We start from the raw sequence: 27,230 nt of genomic DNA on the forward strand, positions 1-27,230 counted from the left end.
AAAATCATGTCTTCTTATTGAGGCCAGTGGTAAAGCACACATTCTTTGTTAAAAATACACTCCTCAAGAATTTAAAAATTCTTAGAAAATATGAATGTCCTTGGGATTGCTCATGCTTTCATAGTTAAGTGTATGTACTATTGTATGTAAAGTCAGGGCCTCTCAGCATTAGTAAAAGATTGGGATTTTGGCCTTTGAACTCTTCTGTTCAATCAAATGGAGTGATTAAAGAATTAAGAACACCCTGAAACTAACTGGTTTAGTCTCTGCTTTTGTTTTCATGGACTGGAATTACACTTTTCTCACTTAAATTCTAACGCGACCAAAGGTTAAGTAGATTTGTAAAAGTAATCCAGTACATTCCAGTAAAACATTTAGCAATTAACTTAGTTCATGAAAAGTGTAATTTAGCCTCATTTTTCTGCTCTGCAGCAGAAAGAAAGAACATTGGTAAAATCCCTACTCTGTGCAGTATCATTATATTTGAAAGATTTGTAAAGATAATTGCTATAGCTCTCTGAAGTTTAATGCATTTAAGAAATGTGATATTCCACAAAGTAGTTCACAAATAGCATTCACTATTTACCTCCTTTTTTTTCCCATGGGTTTTACTGGCAAGGAGACAGTGGATCAAGACAAATGACATTCCTCTTTTGCGAAATACCTTAAACTCATTGGAACAGTGCAGGTTTTTATTTTTGAAACATTCAGTTCTATCTCAGAAACCACTATAAAATTGAACCACTCTTGTCCCAAGACTTCTTGAGTCTTTTAAAGGTGACATATGCCAAGAACACAGAACATTAACTGAAGCATTCAGTCATCTGAAAAATATACTGGAATGTCTAAATCTCAGCATTCAGAACAAGGACATCTATTCATCCAAGAGCAGTGGTTACTTAGGGACAAACTGTTGAAGACTTTTTACCTTTCCTTGATTTGGTATTTGAATAATCAAGTCCTGAACCAAGATAAACAAATATATCCTTACAATGTCAAATTTGTTTCTCAAGATTCTTTTTCACACTTTCTCTTTCATTTTATTCTAAACATACTTGGCCAAGCATGATCAGACAGGCCAGTAATATATTCACATGAGACTGAAGGTATCCTGGAGCAGTCTAACAGCACCTGACCTGATTAATTAAATGTGGAGTAGGCCTTCCCAGCTGGCATACAACAGTATAGCTCTGAAACTCAATTGATTTGCAACAGCTGAGGAACTATGCCAGAATAATGAATGTAATCTGTGTAGACTCGGAACAGTTTTCTAATAATGAATAACAAAAATATTTTATGCATATTTAATAATAATAGGATCTCAAAGAAATTTCAAGCTGGGCAATAAGCAAACTCAGAAAAGTAATGACAGCTAGTTACTTCACACAGAACCCACAGGGATATCCATACTATTAGTATGGATATCTACATACTACATATGCTAAAATTACTTGTTCTTCTATTTTCTTTTGCCAACATTAATGATTACCATTTTTATAAAGAAGTTAATCATTAAATATCTACTTAAAAGATGGCTTCCAGTCCCTTCTGTAGGTGTAAGGGGATGAAACATAAATAAATAGGGTCAGGATCTATCAGCTGAAAAGCTCACAATAAATAAATAAATGAATAAAAAAGCTCACAATCCATAGACCTTATCTGATTAAGGTCTTCTCGGTTAAGTATCAGAAAATCATCTACCTAAACATCCAGAAATTTCTTCAGTTTTGAATTTCCTCTATTCTCCAAGGAACACATACAAGACATGGATCTTCCCTCAAAGCCATTTGAGGCAACATAGCCATCAACATAGCCTTGCATAGAGCTGGTGCTTGAAATTACAGGATGGCCCCAGTTTTTGCATCCTTCATGATGCAGCAGCTGAGCCATCGGCACGGCCAGGGCAGGTGATGTGCAGACACGCTTCACTTGTGCAGCTGCCACTGTAGCCCCCAGCAGATGCATTCCCTGGCACCACCACGTGCTCTGCCTCAGGACCCAAGTACTGATAAATTTGCAGCCTCAGTGACTTAGGTACATTGCTCCTATCTGGTTTGAGATCATATTTTAAAATATGCATGAATTAATATTAGATTTAATCTGGTGGTCTTTAACCATTTCCAGCTGCCCTTGCTTTTGGCAGCTTGAGCACAACCCAAGTTCAGCAGTTGTAGCATGAAGTGACACTCACAGAGACCTTGCTTGCTGTGAAATCTCACAGCAGAAACACTTGTTATTACTTTATCAAGTGATTTACAGCTTAATTCCTATTTGACTAGATCAGTTTCACAACGTTTGTCAGCGTGACCACGTCACATCAGATTATTTCACTTTTGGCAGAGATTTTGTTCTAGCATGACCGTCCTGACGTATGAGGGCTTTGTTGGAACAGCTTATTGTGCTCAAGTAATTGGTACAAGCAGCACTGACAAAAGAATGTTCTGCTTAAATTGACTTAGCTGTGTTGAAAGGGTTTTAGTAATTTAAGGTGCAGATCTAGCCCATGCCTTTCATTCCTTCTCTTTTTCTCTTCTTAAGGCACTGCCACCTATTCTTTTCCTTGTGATCATTTGTGCCATTGTTTGTTACAATAGCTCCAAGAAGATTTGAGTATGTAAAGCTTGAAGAACCTAACAGAGACACGATTGTCACTGCATATTAATAAATGTCCAGAACCAATTCTAGCTCAATGTGAATAGTTGAATAAATATTTGAAAGAATGATTCAGATGGGTTTATTGTACTGGAAAGGTCCATGTTCAATCCTAAGGCAGCCTAAACCACAGATTTACGTGCATTGTAGGTACTGTAAGCTAGGGAAAAGCAGTTCCTTCTCCTCCTCTCCTCTGCAATCATCCTACACACTAAAATAAGGGCATAACTTCTTGAATAAAGAGGAAGTTTGCCATATCACTGTAAAACAATGAACATAACATGTTCTGGCTGAAAATTGACACTGCTGATAAATTAAACTGATAAAAGCCTGGCACATACTCATGGATTAAAATGGATCAGTTAGTTTTTTGCAGTTACTGATAACATTATTTACAATGTTCTTGTGATTATTTACCCCTTCTAGTACTTATCTTCTCAGCATACATATAACACTGGCACAATGTATAGCACATTATATATTGATACTTTCTATGACCTTTAATGTTCCCTTCATATCAGAAGTAATTGGAGAAACAAGGAACCAGACAACACAGGAATTCCAACGTGAATATTCATATGGTAAATGGTGCAAGGTTACTTTAACAATAGTAACTAATAAGCCACAACTTTATCACAGCTGATATCACACCTTCTTCCTTATACACACTGGGACGTGTTTGTGATTTAATAAATACATAAATATAAAAACAGAGACTTTAACGTATAACTATTGCATTCTATATCCATTTCTTCTAGGGGCCTCAGGGACGGCAGGGCCAGCCTGGACCACCTGTAAGTGCATAAAAAACTCTGCCTGTATTTTCCCATTTTGATTATACTATATAAAGATGTGAAGCACCTAATATATGTTTTTTCCCATTTTCCAGGGACCACCTGGACCACCAGGACCAAGGGTAAATTCTGTAACAAGCCTAACCTACCCTAACCAGTGCTTTATTGAAAGGGAAAATAACAGGATCCTCTTCAAATGTACTCCTTGTTCCACTGTTCAAAGAATTTACCACCTGCACTTTTGTATATTCTTTTTCATCACTTTATATTCTGAAATACCTGTTTTTTAGAAACAAGTGGATCTCAATGCTGCTGTTCAAGCTTTGTTTGAGTCAAATGCTGCCTTGCAGATGGAGGTATATATTTAAATGTATTTACATTATCATACAGGGAATGCAATTATAATTTTATTTTTTGAGGACATAACAGTTTCTTTTCAAAGACTTAGTTTAAATTAATAACTGATAGCAAGTTATAGAATGTAATGAAACATGCTAGGATTTACAGGATAGAGTTGAAATGAAATTAAGACAAGCAGCAAGATTTCTACCTTTTGTGATAATTGGTAGTAGTGAAAATTTACTATCACACATAGTGGACTGTATCTGTTCAGACATAGATAACAATAGTAGCATTTAGGGTTTGATAAAGAAAAATCAACATATAGGTATCTGGCTGCATTGGTTGCATGAAAATCCCTTATATGGGTGAAGTCAAATAATTGTGCATATATTTTTTAGGTTAAGTCCAAGAGTAAATTTCGCTATTTCAAATCTGAAATCTCTAAGTTTACTTTAAAAATGCACCAAATTTTTCCTTTTCTTCCTTGTATCCATATTTTTATGTCAATAGATCATAATGACAAATTTGCATGACCTAAACCTGCCTTAATGTCACCATTCTGTCAGTTTTAATCAAATGTCCTGATTTGTCTATTGGGATATGTTACCCTTAGGTGGTTTTACATGGCTGACTGCATTCATATAAACACTTGGATTCTGGCTGGCTATTCAATGGCCATTTGACATTTGACTCTTACTGCATATACTGTTGTTGTGACACTTCCTTGTGGTAACACATTTGCTAATGGCCCTTGGCAGAAATACCAGAATACTGAAGTAACTTTGCTAGATCAGAGTACAGAGATATTCAAAACGCTCCACTACCTTAGCAATTTACTGCACAGCATCAAGAACCCTCTTGGCACACGGGATAACCCAGCACGCATCTGCAGGGATCTGCTCCACTGTGATCATAAAGTGGCAGATGGTGAGTGCCACTTTCACTCAAGTACCTTTGAAAGGTGCTGCTTCCAAGTGTTGCTTTCTGCATTCAAATTCTGATCTGATAGATTTAATGTTTTTATTCTTTTTTATTGTATTCTCTTGCGGTGTGCCTGTCACAAATAGATTTATTTCAGCTTTTAAGACAAAATTTCTGAATTTTGAAGGTAGAAGTATGTAGCTATCTAATATATAAATATGAGACAGATAATATCTATTAGCAAACAGATGTATGCAGAAAATTTGAAACAGAGTGCAATTTTGTGATTTGAAGTTTTTCAAATATTTATAGCTAATCTTGCAAGATTCTGGATTCCTAATGAAAAAATTGCATACCATACATTACCACTGTCAGGTACACTGACAGTCATTGTATCTCACAAGTTCCTGAATCAATATTTCAAATTTAAAAACCCCCTATTAAAAGCTGTCCATGTAATTGTAGTCAGAAGTGGTTTATTATGGTAATTTTTCTCAGTATCTGTTATTAGCATAATTTTAGTAGTGAGAACACTTTCATGTTCCTTTCATTTCCTTGTGAAGACATAGTGATAACATGTAATATTTGCCAAGAAGTGTTAATATTTTAGCAAATTAGTAGTAACTATATTTTGGTTTTATTTTCTGTCTGGAATTATATACTAATAGGAAAATACTGGATTGACCCAAATATTGGATGTCCTTCTGATGCCATTGAAGTTTTCTGCAACTTCACTGCAGGTGGTCAGACATGTTTAACACCACTGTCTGTGACAAAGGTATGCATTGCTCCTAGAGACACTGTGTCTGTGCTTGAACTCTAAACAAGTGCATGCTTATTTATTTAACTCATTAAAAGGAGTTAGGTTTCAGGGGGGCATTATTGTGCATCTTTGTGGAAGGACTTTATATATTCTGGTACAGAAGTTACAGATTTTCTGGACACTATATATGTTAGTAATTCTCACTGTGTGAGAATCTGTCCATGCTGATAGAATTATGTTGTTTTGCTTTATACTTTCTTTTACAAGGAATAAAAATAAGCCTGAAATACTTCTAAGCTACATTAGTATCTCATCACTCAGGACATTTAAGTGTTGAGATGCTGAAATCATTAGAAAGAAAGAAAATTATTACTGCTTTCCAACACTTAGGGACTTTTTAATGCCATTAGGGAGGGACCAGTTTTCTGTCCATCAATAGTTCATGCTCCTCTTTACATGTAGTTCTTGAATCTCAGGAATAGAAATTTTATGTTTGTAAAGTTCTGTATATACACTGTAGTCTTTGAAGAGCTTCAGAAATACTGTGAAGTTCACATATATGTTCCTACATTTGGAAGATCCCTGACTATGGAATAGTCTCAGAGAAATTCTTCTTGTATGAGTTACTATATTTTCTGTCTAAAATCAAAGTATACTTATGAACTTTTGCATTTTAATGGACTATCAGTATTGCCAGAACCTGTGGTCTAAGAAGACTAAACAGCAGACTGATGTGGCTTCAGTTAAAACACTGCTGCTGATAATATCTTTGTCTGAATCACAAAAGCATTTGTTTCAGTTTCCTTATTTAAAAATACTGTTTTCTGACCAGCTGTGTTTCAGCAGTGTTGTAAGCATCAGCAAATGTTTCTATTTAAGCTTTGAACATGTCCTGTGGAAGCTTCTGTTTATAGTAATGCCTGTAATAGGACCTAATATCTCCCTGAGGAATGCAGATGGTGCTCTTTTGGCATTGGCCTCAATGTATATAAACATGTATACATGCTCCTGTGCCTGAACACCATCCTGCCATCTCCATGGCACCTTGTGCTGCTGAGCCATTCAGCACAGTCCAGCTGTAAGCCTAACAGTGCTTTTCTCTCGGAATTCAGCTGGAGTTTGGTGTTGGAAAAGTGCAGATGAACTTCCTTCATTTACTGAGCTCAGAAGCAACCCACAGCATCACAGTCCATTGTCTGAACACACCCATGTGGGGACTGACTGCAGCAGGGAGCCGGAAGACATCAGTTACCTTTAAAGGATGGAATGGTCAAATATTTAAAGCAAATACTCTCCTGGAACCTAAAGTGCTTCTGGATGAATGCATGGTAAATGCCTTTTAACATCATACTATCAAAGGGAGGACAGAGGTATTGTTTAGACATTACTAACCTCCTGCAAATAAATAACAATCATTTAGATTCACATTCCTTAAAGCTTGCTTCTTTACATAGCTCTGCCTATGCCAGCCTTTAGATACTGAATTCATCATCTCTTCAAGGGTATAAGCAATTGCAATGATACAGGGTATCTATACTTGCTGTTTGCATTGTGTCTCGTGTATTTTGAGAGTGTACAAAGACACTGCAGAGACATGGGCACAGAAATAGGGAGGTCCTCCAGGAAAATTTAGGAACAGTTACCCCCAAAATGAAACTTCAGGCTTCAGAAATGGCATTTGTTAAATTACACTGTTTCTTTAGGAACTGCTGAGAGAATAAATGTTTCTGTGCACTACTTCTCTTTCACTCTGTAAGCACAATTTTCATTTGTGTTTTGAAGCTCACCATTTATATGACTCTGATATGTTTCTCCTGTGTGTTTCAGATTGAAGATGGCAGCTGGCATAAGACCCAGTTCTTTTTCCACACTCAGGACACAAATCAGCTTCCAGTTGTTCAAGTTAATGCACTTCCTCACCTCAAACCAGGCCAGCAGCATTTCATAGAAAGTGGCTCCGTATGCTTCCTGTAAGATTTCTGTCCTAGGTTTCTTGTTGCATCCATATGGAGTGCTGCACAGATTGAATGAAAAGTAATGATCCATTGCAGGCAAAATTACTAGGAAACTGAAGAATCATTTCAAGTGTTGTTGATTAAATAACCTCAGGAAGAAAAAGACTTCCTCCTAAGGAGAAATGACATTCGAAAAATAAAAGAAAGAAAATACTAAAGCGATTTTCTTAAAGTATTTAAAAATAAATTTCTTGGTGCTTTCTTGTATAATTTTCTGGAATTGAGTATCTGAACGTGGAGTTTTTCAGGACATCAAGCGTTCCTAGCAAGCTTTTTAACAGCACTGCACAAAAACCATCCTGAGGAAGGCTGGAGACGTGTGATACTGAGGAGCAATACCTGCTAATGCTCCTAAATGTGCAATAGCTTTTGTATGAAAAGTGAATCATGCCACAGTACAATAAGTCTTCTTTTCTTAACCATTGCTTTATTCCAGTCCTTGGTGGACACACATCTGAACAGATGGCACACTACCTCTTTGTGTTTCCTGTCCGTGTTGCCTTGGTGCTCTTCATAACACAGGGCGCTTGTGGCCTTAGCAGAGATTATTTGAGTCCCTTTTTATCTTTCAGACTGTATGTGCTGGTTACATCAGGATATGTTTCTGTTGTGAAGGTGCTTATTTTAAACCGTTGGTCACATACTTCACATAACTGAAAACATTATTTATGTGGATTTCTTGTTTAAAATATTTTTGTGTACTATTTTGGAAATGGTGTATAAGACAGCATATTGTATATGATGCATATAGTCAGAACAGTTTCTGTTACAGCCATTGTGAAAATCGTTGCAAGAAGAACTACCTGAAGTAGTTTTGACTTTTAAATTTTGCATTTCAGTTAACATTGCTAATGCCAAAGCCATCTTAAGATGATATATTCTGTATATATTTTGTAACTTCTGAAAAGATCTACTATAGTGTGTCTTCTGAATGGCTACTGTTAAATTATAATCAGCATTTCATCCTCTTAGAAATTCCATTTTTTTTGCAAAATTTATTAGATCATTTTGGGTTTTTAAAATTAAGCTTAAAATGTTCAGTGAAGTTTTTGTTTTGTTTTGTTTTGGGTTTTTTTTTAGTAAAAAAGAACAGTTTTACCAATAGGAAAAGCACTCTTTATATTGATATGCCTCTATCTATTATCAATTGAAAGTGTGCTCAGCAGTACACAGCAAGGTGATACCAGACTGTATTTGAGGAGCCTGGACGTGTTCAAACAACCTGTCTGTCTTCATCTGCAGTGAACCACACCACCAAAGTATAATAAAATAAGCTTCCAAGCTATCTCTTTGTCTTTTACTATTCTGTTTCATATTGTATAGGTCATTCTTAGAAATGATGAAAATCCTCTAGAAGAGCACTTTCCTTAGGTGGCAGTGTTTCCCTTCCCAAGGGGAAATGCATATGCTCTGTGCCAGAGAATACTGACAGAGGGACAATGTTTGCTTTTACAAAGTAATGTATGTCCACATCCCATCTTACATTTTGTAGCAAAGCATTTTTGACCACTTTGACAAAAATCTGATAAAACAAAAAACAAAGCAAGATTAGAGAAGGATGAGAAAATGTGTCACTTTTTGTATTTTCAAGATCAGTACACTGACATCATGATTTTACATTTGCTCTGAGTTTGGCTTTGGAGGTGATATTTTGGCAAATGTTGGGTGTGTTTTCTAAGATTATAATTTTAAAGAAAATGTCTGCTTCATGTATATTTTTATTCGTCTCATTGCCCTATTTTTGGGAGTTTTTAATTTCAGAAAATATCTCTTTTAAAAGCAAGGAGTTTAAAGTCTTATAAGGCTGCTCGGATGTGCATTTCCGTAGCTGAGGCAGAAATGCACACCCCACGCAGACAGCGGCACGGCGGCCGGTGCGGCGGGACACGGACAGGTGAGGAGCGACGCCCGGTGTCACCTGGCGGGGCACCGTGCTGCTGTGCGGCGCAGTGCGCGGCTCGGGAAGCCTCCCCTGGGCTCTGGAAAGCCTTCCTGGCTGGAACGCAGGCCCCCGAGCCCCGCAGGCCCCCGAGCCCCGCAGGCCCCCGAGCCCCGCAGGCCCCCGAGCCCCGCAGGCCCCCGAGCCCCGCAGGCCCCCGAGCCCCGCAGGCCCCCGAGCCCCGCAGGCCCCGGCGCGGCGGGTCCGGGCCCGCCCCGTGCGGCTGCGCTGGGGCTCGCGGCCGCCAGGCGGCGCCGCAGAGGCCGCGCAGGCCCCGTGAGGCCCCGCGGCGCGGCCATGGCGGAGCGGGACCAGGACTGGGACGGGCCCGGGCGGGCGGCGGGCGGCGGGAAGATGTCCCTGCACAGGTACGGCATGGCGGCGGCAGCGGCCGCACGGGCTTCGGGAGCGCCTTCCGCGGGTCTCGGCGGGTGCCTCTGTGCCCTGCAGCCCCGCGCGGGTGAGGCCCGAGCGAGCGAGGGGCTGCGCGCTGCCGCCGGCCGGGGCAGAGCCTCGCTGGAGCGGTGTGGGCAGCGGGCACCGCTGAGATCCTGTAGAGAGGGGAAGGGGAATCCCTGTTCAGAGTAACTCCCCGTTGCTGGTTTGCAATGTTTGAAACCCTTTTTCCCGGTTCTTAGAATGGCTTTGTACTGCTAATTCACAGCTCTCGTCAGGCGATGGTATTGCTGGGCTTGTCCTTCAGGCCCTCGCTAGCAGCAAACAGTGAGCACGTGGTGGGGAGAGGAAGGGAAATGGGTTAGGGCTGGCATTTATCGCCTAGGAGTTGAAAATGGTGCGTTTGTATATTCGCAAAAACTTTTCTGAAGTAGGGGAACTGTTATTTCTCTTTTCTGTTTGTTAGATTTGAAATAAGAGTGATGATATAGAGACCTTTTTCTTAAGAGTGGGAGAAACAGCTGTTTTGATAGCCTAGTTAAAAATGTATGGTCATATTTGTAGAGGAATATAATTTTTCACTGGTATTTATTAGTTAAATTGATAAGTCTTACATATTGTGCCTGAAAGGTTCCCTGACTTTGGAGTTTGCCCTGCTGACAGCCAGAAGTTGTTTGGCTGACCATGTTGTCATGCTCTTTTTGTTCCAGTGAAAAAATGGGATGCATTGTTCAGGGTTTAGTGCGAATCCATGAGACTTATTTTCCGTGTGCCTAAAGCTGGGAGTATTATAAGCCAGCCTGGTATAGTGCACAGTACAGGTGATGCAGGAGGAGAAAAGCACAGGCCACAAAGCATAAAGGCTGATAAAGGCTTGCTCTGTTTCCAGCTCTTCAGTTAGCATGTGGGATTTTTTTCTTTCAAGCATCTACAGTGTTGTAATGTGTGTGTGTTTGGAGATACTCTCCATGGCTTGTGTTGTTTTGTCTGCCACCTTTCCTAATCCAGCATATTTGTATTTTCTCTCTCTCCTTTCAAGGTGCACTAAAATAGCTTTTCCTGAAAATGCTGATGGATGGCCTAGTGCCTGGTTTTTGAGCAGGCACTTCTATAGGCCAGTAAGGTGCAAAAATGCTCCCTTATTGAGAAGTATTTTTTACTTCTTTCAGGTGTGAAACCTGTAGCAAAGAAGCAGCCAAGTACAGATGTCCACGATGCATGAAATATTCGTGCAGGTATCTGTTATCTGAACTAAATAGTTTTGATTATTTCCCTATTCATGTACTGAACATGTTAATTCCTTTTTTTTTTGTCATTTCAGCCTGTTGTGTGTAAAGAAACATAAGCTTGCACTGAGCTGTAATGGAGTCAGGGATAAAACAGCGTTTGTCTCTGTAAATGAATTTACTGACTTGAACCTTCTGAGTGGTAAGAACATACTGTGTGTGTTCTAAAACTCACTGGTTTTACTAGGCTGGCACTACATTTTTCTTTGTTCCGTTTAACCTTCAGATTATCGTTTCCTGGAAGATGTGGGAAGGACAGCTGATGCTGCTGCTCGACATTGTATTGTGCATAGTCCAGCAACAAAAAGACTTGTAAGTTTCTGATTCTCCTTTTGCTCTGTTGGAATTAGGGTTGGCTACCTTTGAATTCCCACTGAGGTAGTCCTAGTCCAGATTCCAGAGCTGGTACCTCTCTTATGAAGGTATGAATGACCCTGAATTTTAGAGCCAGAAATCAAAAGAAATCTCTAGGTTATGCAGCAATAGTATTGATGCCTACATCCAGTTGCTTGGGAGGAAAGATCACTAACATTTCTTAAAATTTATGTATGACCACTGTTGCTGTTGGATGATAGATGTGTGTTAGGAAAGTCTGTTTCCTTACACCGCCACAACTTTTGAATTTTTAAGTACACGCTTCCCAGGTAAACAATGGATTTAATAATAGCCTAGAAATTGTTATGTGGTTCCCTATATACCAAATGAAGATAACTAGAGCTCTTCAAAGACTAAGTCTAAGCAAGAGTGACATAAAAGATAGCCTTCTAAGGGAGAATGGGTTTTTGCTTAAGCTCTTTCAGCAGCCAAGCACACTCCCCAAACTAGAACCAATGAACAAACAAACAAAACCCAAAAAAGCCCAACCAACTCTACTCCAAAATATTTTGACTTATTGATAAATCACAAAAAGGTATCAAGGCCATTTTGTTTTCTAGTCTTGTGAAGATACCTTGAAATACAGCCCTACACTCAGGGCTCCAGCTTCCTCTCTGGCTGGAGTAATATTCTGTGTGTATGTGTATTGAGCACTGTGATGTCCTGGAAATGTGTGCTGAAGAGGGTGAGATGCTGCATGGGTGCCAGTTTTAGGGGTGTGGTACTGGGCATGTTAATGGGATGCTGCCATTAGTGGTACCTTCAAATCAGAATTTGGCAGTGGCTGGGATGGTGTTTGTGTGTCCATTCTGCCAGCAAGTTTGTAACCCAGAAAGCATCCCTGTGGTGGTATTACACCCACAGTGGTCACACGGTGACTTTCATGGTATGTTGAAGAACTTCTGCTATGAAAAGGTCATTGGGATGTTCTTTTTTAATAGTAAAGAAACTTACAGAAAAGTTTCAGAGAGTTTTCTAGGTGTAGTTAATTTTTTTCATTTGGGATAGTTTTTTAAAAATTAAGAGTATTTCATTAAATATGGCCTTTTCTATAATATTCTCATAATTCCTGTCAGCTTTTTATTGTTTAATTTTTGGGGGTTTATATATTCAATTATTTTTTTAATGTTTTTTATTTCTTTCCAGTTATACTGCTTGAGGAACAAAGCTCGAGGGTGCAATATTGAGCTAAAAACACTGCCTGTTGGATTCACAAAAAGAAGAGAAAATTCTACCACCTTCAATTCCATGTGAGTCTTCAGCTGGTTACAGTCAGCAATATGTTGAGCATATAATGATGAGAATTTGACTTCATACCAATATGCTTGCTTTGAAATCTGTTAGATGCACCTTGTTTTGCAAAAGCTGTTTAATATTTCATGCTTTACGTTTTCATTTTCTTTAGGTTCTTTGAGCTCAGTTTAAGAGCTTACATAATTCATGCTTTATTTTGAAAAATGCTAACACTGGATAATGGAACAAAGAATTAGTGCTGTTGTGATCTTTTAATTAACACTTGGGGTTTTTTCTGGAAAAAGAAAATGCTTCTTTGGAGGTTTTATGATAGAGGATTGATTGATGTAGAAAGTTTGCACAAATCCCTGTCTCTGAAAAGGCTGACTTAAATCTGAAGAGGTGCTTCAGTACCCGAGTTGCATTCTGTGATGGGAGCTGCTGTGCTGGGGAAGGGAATGTTTGATACAGCACAGTTTAGAGAGACAAGTGCAGACAAATACAAATTCAGGAAGAAAGCTAAGGAAAATCTAACTATTTTTTCCTTTATCCACACTGAGGTTTTTCTCTAATGTACAGAGATTGTATTTTAAAGTATTTTCACAGTGAAAGTGAAAGAAATTAGGAAGTATTTCATTGTGACAGGAATCAGGTCTGCAGTTCAGCTCAGTGGTATCCTGGGGTCAAATAAAAATGCCTTCTCAGCATCTCACAGCAGTGACATCCCTGATGGCTCATATGCCCATGATGGCTCCTTTACTTGTTTTGTTCATGGTCTCAGTTTTGGTGGCCATTTATGTTTTCAGGATGTGTTTTCCATCTGTTCTGGGAGCTGTGCATTCCACGGTGCTGGTCTCTGGGTGGCCACCAGAGGTCTGTCTCTGAAAGAGTAATAACCTACCTGGAAACTGCTCAACACACCCACCTGGGTCGTTGAGGCTGCTCTAGGGAAAAACACAGGCAGGTTTGGTTTTGTAGATTTTAGCAGAACATTAGACATCAAATAGATGTAGAAGTGTAACCTTTTAAAGTGACATATTTTACTGGTTTTGTTAGAGAAAACCCAGACTGTGGATGTCACAGGACTTCATGACACCCATAACATTTTGTTGAATATCACATTGAAATGAGGTAAAGCTGTGCAAATAGTCATATATCCATTACATGAGCTTAGCACCTGACAGTGCTCAGGGTCTGGTGTGTCCCTCTCCTGTAGATGTGAGCCCCTTCTCATGCTGTTTGTCAGCCAAGATTTGTAGACAGATTGCTCCAGAGGGTGGAGGCTGGAAGCTGCTCAACATGTGTGCGTGGAAAACTGAGAACAGCTTCTCCTGTGTCCTCCCGACACTCTCCCTGCAAGCCAAGCTCTTGGGCAGTACAAGGCAGGAATGAGAGCAGTCCAGAACTAGGAAGTACAAGATGTATTCTTGTGTCATCTCCTGCCTGTGCCAGCACTGGAGGACACATCAGTGTTGTTTTGAAGTGTTAGCCAGACTCTTCACTTCCTGGATTCCATGAGTTTGTTTGCTAAATCCCATGTTGTGGAAGCATACGTGCCAATGCTGGGCAACACATGGGTTAGACTGATGTGTAAAATTGAATATCTAGGTAATGGAGGGTCATTAGAAAGTAGTGTCTGAGTCCAGAGTGTGAACTCATGGTGCATCTGAGTCCTTATTCATAAATTATTTTTGAAGTGCTGCTGCACCCTACATTTCCTGTGGTGCCTCTCTTTTCAGTACAGCTGAGAGTTTCCCACTGGATACATCCTTCCATGGAGCTGATGGGGTGAATTGCTGGGATAGGGGGCCTCAGGGAAAAGGGTGAAGGGTGAGGCCAGGCTGAAACCAAGGGCAGGAGCACCAACTGGGAAGCTCCAGGCAGCAGGTCAAACAGGAAGAGGGGAATGAGCTTGCAAGTCCATGGCTCCTGTTTCCTGGCAGGAGGTGATGTCGTGAGACACTGAAATGGGGCAGTGCAGTTCCCTGAGCTCTGCAGCTTGTGCTGCCCTACTCCAGGCCTCCCTGCTGCTTGCGCTGTCACAGACATCTCCAGCCAGCTTCCTCCACACTCCACAGCATGTATCTCCCAGACCAAATCCTTTTTACCTCTCCTCCCCACCAAGAGGGGTCAGAGGTCTACAAACCTCTCTTGCAGCGGGCATGCTTGCAGCCTGGGAGCATTTGATCAGAGGGGTATATGTAGGAGGAGGAGGAAGTTCTTACATTAACTCACCTCTTCAATGTAATTGTGAGAAAAAAGTACAGTGTGGAGATTTGGGGACTAGCATAATTTAAGAGATCGTTATTGTTACACTTTGAGGTACACCTGGAAGCTCCAAAATGTCAGCTCTAATCCTTAGCTAGGTAGAAATAATTACAATTATTGTTTGAAGTGTTGATTTTGAGAATGTAGCAAGGAGTTTTCTGAGCTGGGTTTTGACTTAATATAACACTGCTGGAGCTGTTAAACTTGAATTTAGTTGTTACTTAGTACATAGGTTTGCTTGCCTTCTTGGACCCATGAAGAAGAAAGTTAAGTTGCTAAAGGAAGTCAGAGTATTATCCAAACCTATATGAGCTGAATGCCCAGTACTTCAGTTAAACTTCATTGCATTCTGACAGAGTACTGGGTATTGTCAGATGAAAGGATAACTGGTCTGTCATTAAACTTCATGTCCTTTTAATCACTTTTATGAATTCAAAATGAAAGAGACAGGAAATAGTACAGTATTTGCACTTTGACGTAAGATATCCTGTATACTAATATTTTAAGAATACTAGTTGCTAAATTGAAACAGAATCATCAGTGAATCACTATCTTTGACAGGCTGCCAGTGAAATACTTCTGTAGAGCCAGAAATGCTGTTGATATCTTAAGATGTGATGAATTTGGAATTTTTGTCAGTATTTTAGTTTGCATATATATAAACACACATTTCAAAACATCTTCTAAACATGGTTAAAACAGTTCTACTGCATCCTAGACAAAACTGAGAGGAAATGCTCAGAGGAAGCCTAGATAAGAAAATCAAGCTTTATGAGATATTTAATATATTTTTAAAGAAATGCATAAATATTAGACACTTCCAGAAATCTACCAAGGCACTTAACAGGTATGTCCAAGTCCAGAATCCTTTTTAGATCAGTCCTTTAATTCCCAGCAGCTGTACTGTCTGCAATCACAGTTTTTTGAGCATCTTCTTAGGTACTGCTGTAACTGTAAAGGTGGTGCAAATTTTTGCAGTTGTTCTGAGAGCCTGCTGGAGGAGACAGCCACTTTGTATATACTGCTGCTGTCTTTGTAACATCAGAAGTAAAAATGTTTCCATTGTTGCTGTGAAAAATTTTTAAATCATCTATATGTAATTCTGGGGGAACTACAGTTAATGACAAAGGAAGGTTTTGGAAGTTTTAGGAGAAATGAAAGGTAGATAGTCACTTTTTGTAAAACTGTAGTTGTGAAACAGCCTGTGCAGTTCTGAAAGTATTTTTTATCTACATCTCGTGTAGGGAGAGAGGTACTTGGCTCCCCTTTTCCCTCTGATCCATTTCCATGCTTCTGAAGTAGCCAGAAAATGAGATGAAACCAAGCAGGGCAGGGATGGGCTATGATGCTGCTTTTACTGACATCACTGATGTGCTAGTGCTTCACCCAGATCTCTGCTCTTTTGTAGTTTTAAAGTCAGTGCCTTGGTATCCAAAAAACCAGGGCACTGTTGGAGGGGCATTCCATGGCAGCAGAGTGGCATGGAATGCTTCATGGAGTGAGCTGTTACTCAAATGCAGATAACTTGTACAATTAGGCATTTTCATTTAGAAAATGAACATACTACATGCCCGTTGTATTTGAAGAAAATACTGCCCCAGTGAGCCATAATGGAAAATGAAGTCAGTGAGATCTGGAGCCAGGGTATCTAACTTTGATCAGAACTTGTTGTGAAGCAGTCTTGATAGCATCTATAGCTGACATCAGGTCCTCTGGGCACACATCAGTGATGGTGAGGGAGGCTTCACTTCAATAACTGGCACCCAGCAGGTTGTTTTTCAAGACTTCATTATATAGTGAAGAGAATGAAGAGAGCTATTCCTGTTCCAAGCTTCTTTTTTTCTGGCCTACTTCAATGCTGTTCTTAAACTGTCTTACCTCTTTCTGCTTGCCATTTACTTCCAGGCTATTCCAAAGAGTACTTTGAAGAGAGACTAAGACATTAATTGCCAGTTATGGTATTAGTTTGCTGAGAAAAAAAAAATCAACATTTCTGTTTTATCAAAGTGGAATTTTTTGATGAGAAATGAGCTTTTTAACTTCAGCTTCCCTGATTCACAGCACTTTCTGTGCCCTATTCCATAGACAAGATTGTGCCTGGAAGGGGGAGGGAGGGCAGAAGTGAGAGAAGAATCCTCTAAGCTGATTTTACAGCTGCAGTGATGAGCTGAGTCTGCCTCGGTGAGCCCACAGGGAATCAGCCTTGCATGTGAAATGAGGATGTGCTGTGTGGCTGCCATTTACAGACACATGTAGAGGGTTCCTAGCAGCAGGTAGCAGATAGCTAGAAGTTCTTTTTGGAGTGTTTCTTTTTCAAGTGCCTGTGTTAGAGACAGTCCTTGGGCCATGTACATGTTTCTGTGAGCTGTGTCATGGTTTGTCTCTCTCATGCTTTGGCTGTCTTGATATAAAGATCAAAGTGTCACAGAAAGGGTCACTTAGAATAGATGAACATGGTCTGTTTGAAAAAATTGTGGAAGATGGTGAGTTAAATGAAAACATGGCACCAAGCCTCAAGTTAGTTAATAACATAGAACAAAACCCTCATCTGAACAGTCCTTATAAACTTTTTAATAAATGTGCCCATCGTAAGCGTTTCCTTCAGCTAATGTTGGTGACCCTATTTCTGTGTCTAAAGCTTACTAACTTTTACTAGTCTCCTTGGGAAAGTGCTTTGAAATAACACCATTCTGTGTTAAATGGCAGATATTAACATGTTTGAGAGGAGTCACAAGCTTGTTAATCACAAGGGAACTGAACTGGTTACATAACCTTAGGGATATTCCAGTTTGCTCTGTGTGTATGGTAACGTTGGTGCTTCCCTCAGCTGTCAAGATAAGAATTGCAAAACCTTGTTTTACCTACCTTGTAGAAAACTCCCAAAATTCCACTCAGTGGTTTTGAGTTATTTCAAAACATTTTGCAGTTTGGTAATTTAGGACTGTCATACCAATATGCAAAAGAGCATAAAATTAGTGGGCCCAAATACTATGTCAACTTCTGGTTATATATATGCTATATGATTAATAATGTTTTCTGTGTTACCCTCCAGCTCTGGCTGTACAGTCTTCTTACCTCTTCCAGACCTGATGTTCTCTAATTCCACATTCTCATTCTCTACTTTAACAAACATGAGTAGAAAGAAGGGAGGAATCACAAGGCATGCTGCACAACTCTGCTGAAGCACATATTGTTTTGGGGACCCTGGACTTCATCAATTTATTTTATTCTAATTATTACTTTCTTGGAGCTGGGGGTTCCTGCTTGCTCTTTTTTTGGTAAATATTAATACATGTGATTTTACTTATACTCCAGAAAGTGTAGTTCAGTTGTAAAACTCACTTTTCTCCTAGGAACAACTAGGTAAGAGAATTACTTATTTGATAAGCTCACTTTATAAAAAGGGCTTTCATTTAAAAATTGCTATCAGAGTTAATTGATTTTAGCAGCTAAGTTTACTGTTTTGCTAGTGGATGCACATATGCTTCTCTCTGCAGCCAGCTAGAACCTGCTGGATAATGTTTCATTGGCCTGATAAACAAATTAATCAACATGTTGGAACAACACTGTGTTTACTTTTTATTGTAGACCAGAATCTTTGCATAACTGAAGGTGATTATCCTGGATGCAATGATTCATCATAATAATGTTCTAAAAAGCAGTTAAAAAAAAGACACCATTGGATATCCCTGTGCCTCACAGGTGTTTGTGCTCCAATTTCTAAATCTTTGCTGTTTGTCATGAGTGTGAATTTCTGAACCAGAGCAAAAGGCCAGGAACCTGACTTTTAGATTAGGGAATCTTTTTCCCTAAGCTTTCTCCCATGGAATTCTTTCAGAAAAGTTTCTGCAGACTTTCTGCAAGTGAGCAAAAAGGCAAATCGAGACTGCCTGATGTAGCAAAATTCTCTAGAAATACTGCCTAGATTGATTCTGCTTTTGAGCTATGCTTCAGTAGCTTCTGTTCTCAGGTATTACTTATGCTAGCTGGAGAGGGAAGATGATCCTAAAAATAGCAACTGACATACAGAAGAAAGGAATGTGACATCACTTTGTCTCTACCAGAAGTTTTACAATCTTTCTGTAAAATGTTTGTTCTTTCTAACTTCTCTTATCCATGTTATGCCAGAAGGCAGCTTCCTTCCCTGGCCATGACACATTTTCTGTTGAGGCCATAATTGCTGGAAGAGGTTGAGTCCCCTGTGTTCTGTAGGACCCAGCCTCACCTGGGACTCTGGCTATTATTGTTACACAGGTTTGGTAATCTGTCCTGGGTGATATGCCAAAAAGCAGTTTCCTTTTCTGAAATTAAAGGGCAGCTGGACTCGCTTTTAAAATGTGAAATACTGTTGATCAGTTAATTGGTGATATCTTCATATATTTGTAAGGAACAGATTTTCATTCCATGAGGATTTGAAATTTAACAGGATGTGGGAGCATTACATCTTTCAAAGGACATCTCAGCTTCTCTGCATGCCCCTTTTACTCTTTGAAGCCATTCAAAATCTTAACTGTGTATTTTCTTTGCACCTATGCTGTAGGTTACCAAGCTTAATCACAGAAAAAAATTGTTGTTGCCAACTAAGACTAAGAATATGCATTTCTTTTTTTTTTCAGGGAGAACAAGTTCTACTGGCATTTGAAGCTCATATTTCCTCACTGTCATGCTGAATACACTTTAAAAGGGTACAGAGCTTTAAAAAATATTTTTATAAAGTTTCAATTAATCTGCTGAAGTTGAACTGCAAAATATTTTAATCAGTTCTTACTGAGTTCTGTTATACAGGGTAAACTCAGGTATTTATTTTAGTCTTAAATAAAAGAGCATTTAAATCTAAAAAGTATTGAAAGTTGTGTAGTCCTTTTCTCTCTGAAAGCTAGCAGACTTTCCAAATCAGGCATAATGTTTGTTAGTCCTTTTCTCTATGTAAATAGAGAGTTTGTATATTCATAATAGTAGTGCCCCTACACCTGACACACTCTCTTCTCATGGAGCAGATGTTCAGCACAATTTGCCACCCCTCCTCACCTGCACTCTGGAACTGACCTTCATACAGGGTGAAATGGTTGCATTGTTTGCTTTGTAGGAAAGTCCACAAACACATTTTGAAAAGGCAAAAAATAAATAAGCTTTTATTGACAAATGTTTCTCCTTTTTTCCTAGCCTGAAGGGAGATGAGAATTATGTGTTGTCTGCTCCTAGGGCTACTGGAACAGCATGTTTCTTTGCAGGGTTAGAAACTGGAGATATGCATCTGTTTACTCCTCATACGTGCCTGTGAAATCCCAGTGCTGAAACTGAGATAAAGCTGCCATATCTGTGCAGTATTGATACACACTTATGATCCTCCCATGAGCTACTCAGCTGTGCCACTGTAGCATGCTAATATACAGGTGACTCACAATAGATATTTGTGTATGTGATGAGGGATGTCTCACATGCTTGATTTCTATCTTTGCTGAAAGGGTGCCTGACGATAAAACACTTGCTGATATCCTCAAGCCATACATTGATCCAGTGGAGTCAGATCCTGTAGTTTGTCAAAGGTGGGTATTGAATAACTTTCCTGCCTCGTTGATCTAATGCACTAATAAAAGGGAATGGTTCTGAATACATGGCTTAAATTAGCTGCACTATCAGCTTGCAGTGCTGAGTTCCCAGTCAGCAGTACATCCTTAATTCCTGTGACATCGTTACATTCACCAACCAACTAACCCTGGGGTCCAGCCACCAAATTTAAACCAACAAAAAATTAAGAAATTGACTCATGGCATAAAAACCAAATAAAGCAACTGTAATTCTGAAAAATGTAACCATAATTAACTTCAGTAGAGGTGACAGTAAACCTTCAGAATAATTAGAAAAACATGCTAATATATTAACCCTCATTTATAGAAAACACCTAGTATTTGACAAATTATTGTTTTAATGAAAAAATACATCATTTTGGCTATTGATTATGCATAAGAGATCCATCTCTTACGGATGACAGGAAGAAAAGTCATTGTACATCATTTCTGCATCTTTGCTGCTTTTTTTTCAGATTAAAAATCTATACAGCATCTCCTCAATCAGATGTACGAATTTTAATGAAAATAGAAAACAGGAGCCGAAACTCTGTCAGGTAAGGTGGTTCTTCAGTGTATGTGCTTACTAATTAAAAATAACAAGAAGATTTAACACATTTCTTAGTGTGTAATAATCTCCAGTATTACAATTGGAGATTACATAATCTCATGGATTAAACTTCAGTGAGTTATAAAAATGATTTGGCAAAAATGCTAATTCTTTGTCTTTTATAATGTCAGCATTGACATTTCAGTGCAATTGTTGAGTGAGTGTGCCTGTACCTAAACTGCTTCAGGAGCAGTCCATGTCCATGTAACAGAGCACAGGTCTGTGTTAAAATGCTAAATAATTGTATTGACCCAGAGAAATGCATACATCAATTTCTTTCTGGAAGTTCTGCTGTGGATATGTTAACCTCCCAGAGGGAGAGAGGGAGTTGAAGTGATCATCAAGGAGACTTATCTTTTTAAATTAGTGCAGCAAAAATTATGTGTTTATCACAATCCAGTCACTGCATTTGAAATTACACATTTTTCTCAAAGTTACTTGCTCATCACTCTTCATGTTACCATATTTCTGGGTGTGGGCTTTTATGTCTTCAGAATTCAGACTTGTGCAGAATTGTTTTCTTTTTTTTCAGAATAGACAATAATCTTGAACTTCAAAATTAAGCTTCAAAGAAATATTTTTTGCTGAAATATTTTATTCTGAACACTCCACCCTGTTGTCATTGTTGCTGAAAAGGATATGTAGCAGCTTAGTAGCATAATTTACTGTGGTTCAGTGGTGATTCCTAGTTAGGCATCTGAAATTACATTTTTGTCTTCAAATGTAACAAATGTAAATAATATGCTTCCCTAAAATATGATACATTATTTCTAAGGGGGAAATAAGGATATATTGTAAGAATTTTAGCTGTAATTTAGCTTCCAGTTTATACTGGGGATTTTTCCCAGTAATATTAAAAAATGTGCAATGTACTTTTCAATTCAAATCCAAATGCAAACTCTTAATGATTTTGATTGATTTTTTTTCTCTTTGCAATCATTATTTGATATATGGTTGTAATGTTTGCCATCAGAATCGCCAGCTAGAAACCTGTTGTTTTTAAGTGAATTTGAAGATACAGAGCCCTGATTCTTATATGAGGTTGATAATGAGGTTGGAGTAACTGGTATTTATCCCACTTAGTGAATGTTTAATGTACAGGAAAACAAGTAGAAGGTTAAAATAGAAGTGTATCTTGACTTGAGAACTGCACTTCCTCACTTGGAAATTTTGTGAATCTCTTCGTATAAGTTTGTGGTGCAGGCCCAGCTGGGGCAGTGCAGACAGGTCAAGAAAACAGCATACTGAAAAAAAATTCCTCCTGTGGAAGGAAGGAACAAAGTTTGTTTGAAATGGTGGGACTGCTATGTCAGCATAAAGTCACTTCTGTCAACATGAGCTGTGTCTGTGGCAGCAGGCGCTCAGAGCGCTTGTTGTGACAACAGCTCTGGGAGGGAATGCAGATTTTTACTGTAAAAATCATTACAGATAAGTAAGAGAGAATTTGTTTTGATTTTTTATCCTTTTGGTTCCTCGTCCCTAAGTTGATTGGAGAGTATTGGCTTGTACTCTATGAATCAACAGCTGGAATTGCAGTGGAAGTAATTGTGATTGAAACATGACCACTTGCTGCTTAGTGATCTTCCCTATGGATCAAAAATGGAGTGGAAACAGAGCTCCCTCACCTTTCTTTATCTATGTTTCTTTAACAGTGGGAAGTGTTAACTGCTGGTTTGTGTAGTCTTGAGTGCCACTGTCAGCTCAGTGTAATTTCTCATCCTGTGCCTCCTCATTCTGCGTGGTTTTAGGCTGTATATTCCTGTATGGCAAAATGCTCTGCCAATGCACTTTGAGGGTAGACTGAAGGAGTAGGATTGATGTAGGCTACTGAAACATGTAAGTCATGAATGTTTGTTATCTACAACTCCTGTGCCCACCAGAAAAATTTCTTCTCCATAAGCTGATAAAAAATAGAAAAGTTGAAAACATATAACATATGTTTTTACATCGAATGTTGGTTTTAGGCTTAGCACCTTACAACCTTGTGGAAAAAAATCCTTTTAGTTTTGTAGTTACAGTTTTGTATTATTGAGGCAGTGCAGTGGTGCTTCACAGAGTATCTAAACAGGATTATAAAATGTTAGTCTTCTAGTTCTAAGATAAGTATGTTACAGAAGGATTTTAGTATTTCCTGCACTTGTTTATGAAACAGGAGTTAGTGGTTTAGCTTTGGCTGTTTTCTGTGTTTCACAGCAAATCATCCTTTTAGTTTGAAGGTCCTCTGTAGAATGCTTTAAATTTTTGAGGTTTTATTTTTTTCTTTCTCCAGAAATATAAATTAGCCATGAAGTACTGATTTCTGCTTTCTCACAGGAGTTCTGTGGAACTTCTGCACACTGGTGTGCTGATATCATGGATAGCTGCCAAACACGGTCCTTGCTTTCTTCTTGCTATGTGTCTTTTATGATCAGTGGTGACAGTTCGTAGAGAACTTTATGATAAGTTCTTTTTTCTGTCTTCTCTAAAACCAGCTTGTAAGAATTGCTTTCAGTATGAATTGGTAGCACTCCACAGTTAATTGGGGTAACCTAAAGCATAATTTCTCCTCCTGTCTTTTCAGCTTTAACTGTCAATTCATGCTCTGTAACTCTTAGTTTCACTTGGTTTATCTTCTCATTTGCTACACTTAGTTCATGAAGAATCTTGCAAAGGAGAGTTTCAAAAAACAAGCATTACATAACTCTCTTCTTCGTTTAAAACCTTTTGTTTTTAAATGAAGTTTGGAAAAAATCTGCCTTTGAATGGGTCAGAATACTTTTCCATTTGGGTACTGCTTGCTTCCATCACCTGTTATGCAATATTTAGTTAGCATTGGTGTCAATTCTCTCCTTGGCTGTAACTATTCCAAGGAAGGTTTAACTTCTGCCTCTTGGATGATTTTTATAGTCTACATTCTTTCATAAAGTAGTATTTTCTTTCTTCTGGATAAATTAGTGTCCTGACTGTCTTCAGACCTTTATTTGGATGCCTTCAAAGTGACTTCATATGGTAAGAGTATTGCTTTTTCCAGTAAGGAAAGGAAAGGTGCAACAGCCAAATTACAGAGTGTGGTTTGGGAAATACCCCTTCTCATTTTCCTGAGAATATCCTTATCAGGTTTTGTGTAACAAAAAAAAACCTAAACCAAAACAGCCAGCAGCCCTTCCAAAATCAAAAAGATTATTGGTCTTTTTCATTAGTAAGTTAGGTTGTTTTGTAGCTGCAGATACTTTATGAGAAATTATTTACTCAGTCTTATCATGTAAGATGATCCTATTTCTATAAGAAAAATAACTGCAACTTAAACTTAATTTGAAGTAGATACTTTCAGAGACAATTAAATAAATCTAAATGAGGTTCAACCACAAAAATTGAATATCTTTTATTGGGTTCAGCAACATCTTGCATGAATCTTGTTTAGATAGTTGACACTTTAATCACATATATAGGATTTAATAGAATTGAAAAATAATGCTTTCTTAAACATCAGTGTTAGGTCTTATATATAGTAATATTCTTTCTTGGCCTATTCAGAGTAGCATGTGAGCATTGTTTCAGAATAAGTTGTTGCAGAAAACTTTCTGGTGATTGGAAGGTCAGAGTATGCACTGGCAGAATATTTAGGTGCCTGGAAAATATGGTCTGGTTGGCTTTAAGAACTTTGCAAAGCCCACTGCTTTCAGTAGAGCAAATACATGAAGGAGCTGGAGTACAGAACTGTACCGGACCATATCCTGTCACTTTCCTGTTGTAAAACTGCCACATCATACAGGAATGGATACAGAATCAGTTGTAGAATTGTTTTCTGTATCAGAAATACTGGTGTAGCTCATGCTTCAATTACTCAGAAAGCAAAAATACCAAAAGGATTTTTGTGCCAATTCCAACATCAAGGAGCTTCTTAACTGTCTGTGGTGGCACTGGCTGGGGCACATGAGAATAATGGCATGTTTGGCACTTAATTCTTGTGGACCACAGGGAAGAAAATCTGCTAAACAAGTATCAGAGGTTCTCCTCTACTAAATGCCATTGTTTTATGGTGGTGAACACTTCTTTTGCTTTAACTGATTTAATTCAGTTGCTTTCCAGAAGGCTGGATGATGTTAGTAATTTTGGATCACTTCCCTGTCTCAAGATCAGCTGGCAGAAATGAAAGTTATTTCCTTGGATGACTTAGCTCTGTGCTCAAAGAGAATTTTCTTTTGTAGTCTATTGTTTTTAAATAACTATGGGTTAGATCTCATCAGTAGGTTGCAGTAGTCGCAGTAATAGATTCAGGAAGGTGAAGCTTTTTGTCTTAGTATGGGCAAATAAAGCCAACATACTTTTGGAAAATTATCCTGGAATTCAAAAAGCAGTAGAAATGTAATGGAACCACATTTTTTAATGTAGCATTTAGATTATTCATTTCCTTATCTTTAAAAATGTCTATTAGATACTTGTGTCAGTTACTTTAGGATTGTTTTAAAAACCCTGTTATTGAAATACGTTGACAGTAGCTTTAAGTGTTGAGCTGTTTGTTTTCCTTAGACACTTCCTTCTGCATTATCATTTGTGAATAACTTCATGTAAAACCAAGAGAACTTACAGTCTTTGCTTTCTGCTTCTCACACATAATTCAGTTTCTTTTAAAAAGAAACTTCATCTTGCAGAGCAAGTGTTCTAGAATTAGTACATTTCAGGCATTATTTCTTCTTTGCATTTTCTGCAAATGTTGAAAAGTGGTGTGCTTTATTTATTATTCTCTAGTCTTACTTAGGAAGCAATTTCTTTTCACATTTGTGTAGTAGACAATATACATGAGACAGGAATTAAGGATACAAATCCTTGGCTGAACTGCTGGCCTTGGCATGAGTTGGAACAGACCCCAAGCTGGCTTTAACCTATGCCAGAAGATTGACAGTAGAATTCATTACTTCTCTGTAGCTTACAGCAGCTGGCACAAAAGCAGCTCTGCCAGCTTTACAAAAGCAGGGAGCCAGCTTACAATAGTCATTCTTCACATTCTGCACAACTGTAGTCAGGCACCGGTGACTTTGTGCTGTTCAAGGGGAAATAGAATTTGGCCTGTAGTCTCTTTCTTAAACACAGCACTCCTGTGTATTTAAATTTGCTGCTGTTTTTCCCCCAGAGTGTTGGATTTTGGTTTGTGGGGCTTTTTGAATTAAAACTTCTTGCTTTTCTTACTGAATACTTCCTTACGTTCTCCTGCAGGTTCAGACTTCCTAGTTTGCTACTGCAGCCATTTCAGTTTCATTTTTCACATGCTCCTTCTTTATCTGAACATCAGTCTTTCTGCTGACAAAAGCAATGCAGAGCAGCAGATGCCAGGTTACACAGCTTTTACTGTAAAAAACAGTCACTTTCCTTCCTAGCTACTTACATTTTTCAGTAAAATCCTGTTACACAACAGAGATGGAAAGCAAAAAACTACTCATTGCTGAGTATAGTAAGTGTGTATGGTCAGAATTCATAGCAGGCATAGTTAAATGTTAGTGATGTCTGACTACAATTACTTGACCTTTCAAAAGATTTTTGGGATGATTTCAAAAACACCCAGAGTTTGTCCATCTTACTATCTTGTGCAATCATTTTTTCTTGAAAGGGATTCCTTTATGAACCAGTAGACGCCTGGTTTTTTTAAAGTAACAATCCAGTGTTTTGTAATCCATGCTGAATTCTTTTGGATGAACTGTTTTATAATTAATGGTATTGCATTAGGGTTTCTAGAGTGTCCCAGCTAGAGAGTTGCTGACTGAGACATTTATTGCACAGAGATTTTTTTGAGATCATAACCTCCACTCCAAAATTTTCCTGTCTTTAGTACAGCAAGTTAAATCCAGACAACTTGCAGAGGAGGAATGTGTAAGTAAAGAGGTGAAGATGAGAGAGCAGTAAGGGCATTAAGGTTGGCTTCAGCTGTCGTTTGACCTGTCCAGCCATGTAGTGGTGTTCTGTAAGCACCACAGGCAGATCTGAATACCCCAGACACTTCATGCTTGCAAAGCAGGTTGGCAGACCCCAAATTCTAAACCAGAAAAACTGTACACAGTATTCTCTTCTTCTCATTGTGTCTGGGTTTAAAGCATA

The 27,230-nt window shown here is 38.6% G+C and overlaps 2 protein-coding genes across 5 annotated transcripts in view; both read left to right on the forward strand.

Annotated features, from left to right (window-relative positions):
- COL24A1 (collagen type XXIV alpha 1 chain) overlaps positions 1-8,772 on the forward strand; it is a 120,044-nt gene extending 111,272 nt beyond the window's left edge. For 3 of the 4 annotated variants that reach the window (XM_077182279.1, XM_077182281.1, XM_077182280.1), the window contains 7 exons: positions 3,411-3,446; positions 3,542-3,568; positions 3,737-3,802; positions 4,547-4,715; positions 5,378-5,487; positions 6,585-6,800; positions 7,300-8,772. In XM_077182279.1, the coding sequence (XP_077038394.1) occupies positions 3,411-3,446; positions 3,542-3,568; positions 3,737-3,802; positions 4,547-4,715; positions 5,378-5,487; positions 6,585-6,800; positions 7,300-7,446 (771 nt within the window). In that variant the 3' untranslated portion in view covers positions 7,447-8,772. Of the gene's footprint in view, positions 1-3,410; positions 3,447-3,541; positions 3,569-3,736; positions 3,803-4,546; positions 4,716-5,377; positions 5,488-6,584; positions 6,801-7,299 lie in introns of those variants that run through there. The other variant, XR_013183292.1, reaches the window with a different exon arrangement.
- ZNHIT6 (zinc finger HIT-type containing 6) overlaps positions 7,950-27,230 on the forward strand; it is a 32,230-nt gene continuing 12,949 nt past the window's right edge. Inside the window, exons 1-9 of the mRNA XM_054638787.2 lie at positions 7,950-8,102; positions 9,316-9,794; positions 10,992-11,057; positions 11,144-11,250; positions 11,335-11,420; positions 12,630-12,733; positions 19,601-19,669; positions 20,450-20,530; positions 21,028-21,108. Coding sequence (XP_054494762.2) covers positions 7,950-8,102; positions 9,316-9,794; positions 10,992-11,057; positions 11,144-11,250; positions 11,335-11,420; positions 12,630-12,733; positions 19,601-19,669; positions 20,450-20,530; positions 21,028-21,108 — 1,226 coding nt within the window. The remainder of the gene's footprint in view (positions 8,103-9,315; positions 9,795-10,991; positions 11,058-11,143; positions 11,251-11,334; positions 11,421-12,629; positions 12,734-19,600; positions 19,670-20,449; positions 20,531-21,027; positions 21,109-27,230) is intronic.

Source organism: Agelaius phoeniceus, chromosome 8 (assembly GCF_051311805.1).
Source record: "Agelaius phoeniceus isolate bAgePho1 chromosome 8, bAgePho1.hap1, whole genome shotgun sequence".
In the NCBI taxonomy this organism is placed as follows: domain Eukaryota; kingdom Metazoa; phylum Chordata; class Aves; order Passeriformes; family Icteridae; genus Agelaius; species Agelaius phoeniceus.